At 52.0% G+C, this 2,563-nt stretch overlaps 1 protein-coding gene across 1 annotated transcript in view; it reads right to left on the reverse strand.

Annotated features, from left to right (window-relative positions):
• The window catches only part of PRMT1 (protein arginine methyltransferase 1), an 11,089-nt gene extending 10,759 nt beyond the window's left edge, over positions 1 to 330 (reverse strand). The window contains exon 1 of the mRNA XM_015565427.1: positions 228 to 330. Coding sequence (XP_015420913.1) covers positions 228 to 263 — 36 coding nt within the window. The 5' untranslated portion in view covers positions 264 to 330. The remainder of the gene's footprint in view (positions 1 to 227) is intronic.
• Between the last annotated feature and the right edge of the window lie 2,233 nt (positions 331 to 2,563).

Raw genomic sequence — 2,563 nt, forward strand, 5'->3', positions numbered from 1 at the left:
CCCCAGCCCTCCTCCACGTGGGAGGGGGCCCGAGACCAGCGTCTGGGCGGGATACCGCAGGCCCCCCGAAAGCTAGGGAACCCGCACCGAAACGGTGGCCCCGATCCGGAGCATGCGGACGCCCCGCCGGACGGCTGGAGGCCTTTCCTCAAATCCGTCGACTCACAGCCCCTTCTCCGTGCCATAAAACACCGACCCCCGCCCCCGGCGGCGTTCCAGATGCTCACCTCCATGATGCAGTTCGCGGTCTCGGCTGCCGCCATATTCACCCGCTCCTACTCCTCGATCCGCCGAGACCCCCCCCCTTCTCCGCACTCTCCCGAGACCGCCTTATAGCGGAGAGTCTCGGTCCGCCCACCGCGACCCCGCCAGGAGATCTCATTGGCGATGGAGGCGGTCCGTCTGGGAATACCGTTTACCAATTGGACAGAGAAGATGCCCATCAAAGTTCAGGGACGCGCCCAGTCTGGCGTGAAAAGCCCCGCCCACGTAAGTCGACCGGGATGGCAAAGACTTCTCGTCTATCACAGGAAGCACGACTGATGATTGGGCAAAGCCAGCCGGGAGTTCCCGCCCCTTCACCCAGCACCGCCTCAAAGCTTCCCGGCGGGCCCCGCGCTAGCGGACATTTTGAAATAGATCTGTCCATCACCTAAAGGACCCGCCTCTTATCAGCTGCTACTGGTTTATCGAAAACGTGAGGTCACGAGGCCTTTGGCGAGCCCCGCCCAGCGGCCGGTCTCAAGAACAAGGCGATTGGCCCACGAGGAGAGAGGGCTTTATCCTCCAGCGATTGACTCAAAAGAGCTGTCACTCACCGTCTATTCAGTGGGTTCTCCCAGCCCCAAGGGAGGCTGAGAGAAACAAGGAAGAATTTGCCCATTTACGGGGGGGAGGGGGGAACTGGAGCCATTAGAGACCCAAAGAGAGGGAGGGCTGCTCCAGGGTCTCGAACCCAGTCGGGAAGGACTTGGGCGTCAATGCATTTAGACTCCAACCCCTCTACTTAACTGTTCCAAGTTTTCTAAACCCAGCAACTTTACTCAAACCATTTGGCCTTTGCCAGTTCCCTCCCCCCTGCAAGAAACAACCACCTCCCTTTGTCAACCAACTCCTATCCATCCATCAGGGCACAGACCAGACGGCGCCTCCTCCAGGGAGCTTTCCAGGATCTGCAGGAAAAGTCACTTGTTGAATGAAGATGAATGCAACTTGTAGAAGCATCACCCTGGAAAGTTCCTTCATGACCCTCTCTAGTTGATACCTTACCCACCCAACCACTGAAGCAATCACTTTCTATTTTTGTCACTATAGTGTAGCTTTTCCTTTGCTAAAGTTTCCTATAAATGGAATTATATGGGAAGTTATGTCTTGTGTCTGTCTTCATTCACTCAGGCTAATGCCTTTGAGATTCAGCCATTGTTCAATCCTTTTTATTGCTCAGGAGTATTGCCTTGTATTGGTGTATGGTTAGGACAAGGGTCTTCAGGCCTGGGAAGTTCTAGATGTTATTACTGTTATTCTTGCTCAGTGTTAAAATGTAGCATAGCCTTTCTCAGCTACAGCTGCAAACGGGGTAACTGAATAAGACCTCCACTGGTAAGTGTAGCCAACTGCGCAGAAGAAATCAACATGTAACTGACCGAATAGTGATGAGCCACATGGCTAAGCCCCCTTGGGGAGGCAGAGTTTTGGATATGCATCCTGTTTCCTTTACTTGCTGTAAGTAAATAAAACTACCTTGCAACAACTGTTTCCTGTTTTTGTAGAATACCCGAAGCTGCGGACCCCCTTGAGTTCGGTAACAGTATCATGGTTTATTTACTTTCCTGTTGACAGGCATCTGAGTAATGGGCTGTTGTGAATAAAGGGGGCTATGAGCATTCGTGTACAAGTCTTCCTGTAAAGAGACACTTTGTCATTTCTCTGGGGTCAACCTGGGAGCAGACGACTGAGTTGCAGGCAGGGTGAATGCTCTATGCTTCACTTTATAAGGAACTGCCAAAATGTCTTCCAGGGCGTCCTACCATGTTGCATTCCCATCAGGGGTGCATGAAGAGTTCCAGCTGCTCGAGGTCCTGGCCAGCACCGGATGGGATCCGTCTTTCGTTTTCACCAGGCTGGTGGGTACGCAGCGGTGTCTCGTCCCGGCTGTCATTTGTATGGCTCTGACCACTGCTGCTGAGCGTCTGTTCATGTGCTCATTGACCATTCGTATATCTTCTTTTTTAAAAAATAGATTTTTATTGATTTCAGAGAGGAAGGAACAGAGAGAGAGAGAAACATCAATGATGAGAGAGAATCATTGATTGGCTGCCTCCTGCACACCCCCTACTGGGGATTGAGCCTGCAGCCCAGGCATGTATGTGCCCTTGGCCAGAATCGAACCCGGGGCCCTTTAGTCTGCAGGCCAACGCTATATCCACTGAGCCAAACCGGCTAGGGCCGTATGTCTTCTTCTTTTTTTTTTTTAAATATATTTTATTGATTTTTTACAGAGAGGAAGGGAGAGGGATAGAGAGTTAGAAACATCGATGAGAGAGAAACATCGATCAGCCGCCTC

This window comes from Myotis davidii, unplaced genomic scaffold, assembly GCF_000327345.1.
Source record: "Myotis davidii unplaced genomic scaffold, ASM32734v1 scaffold2100, whole genome shotgun sequence".
NCBI lineage: Eukaryota > Metazoa > Chordata > Mammalia > Chiroptera > Vespertilionidae > Myotis > Myotis davidii.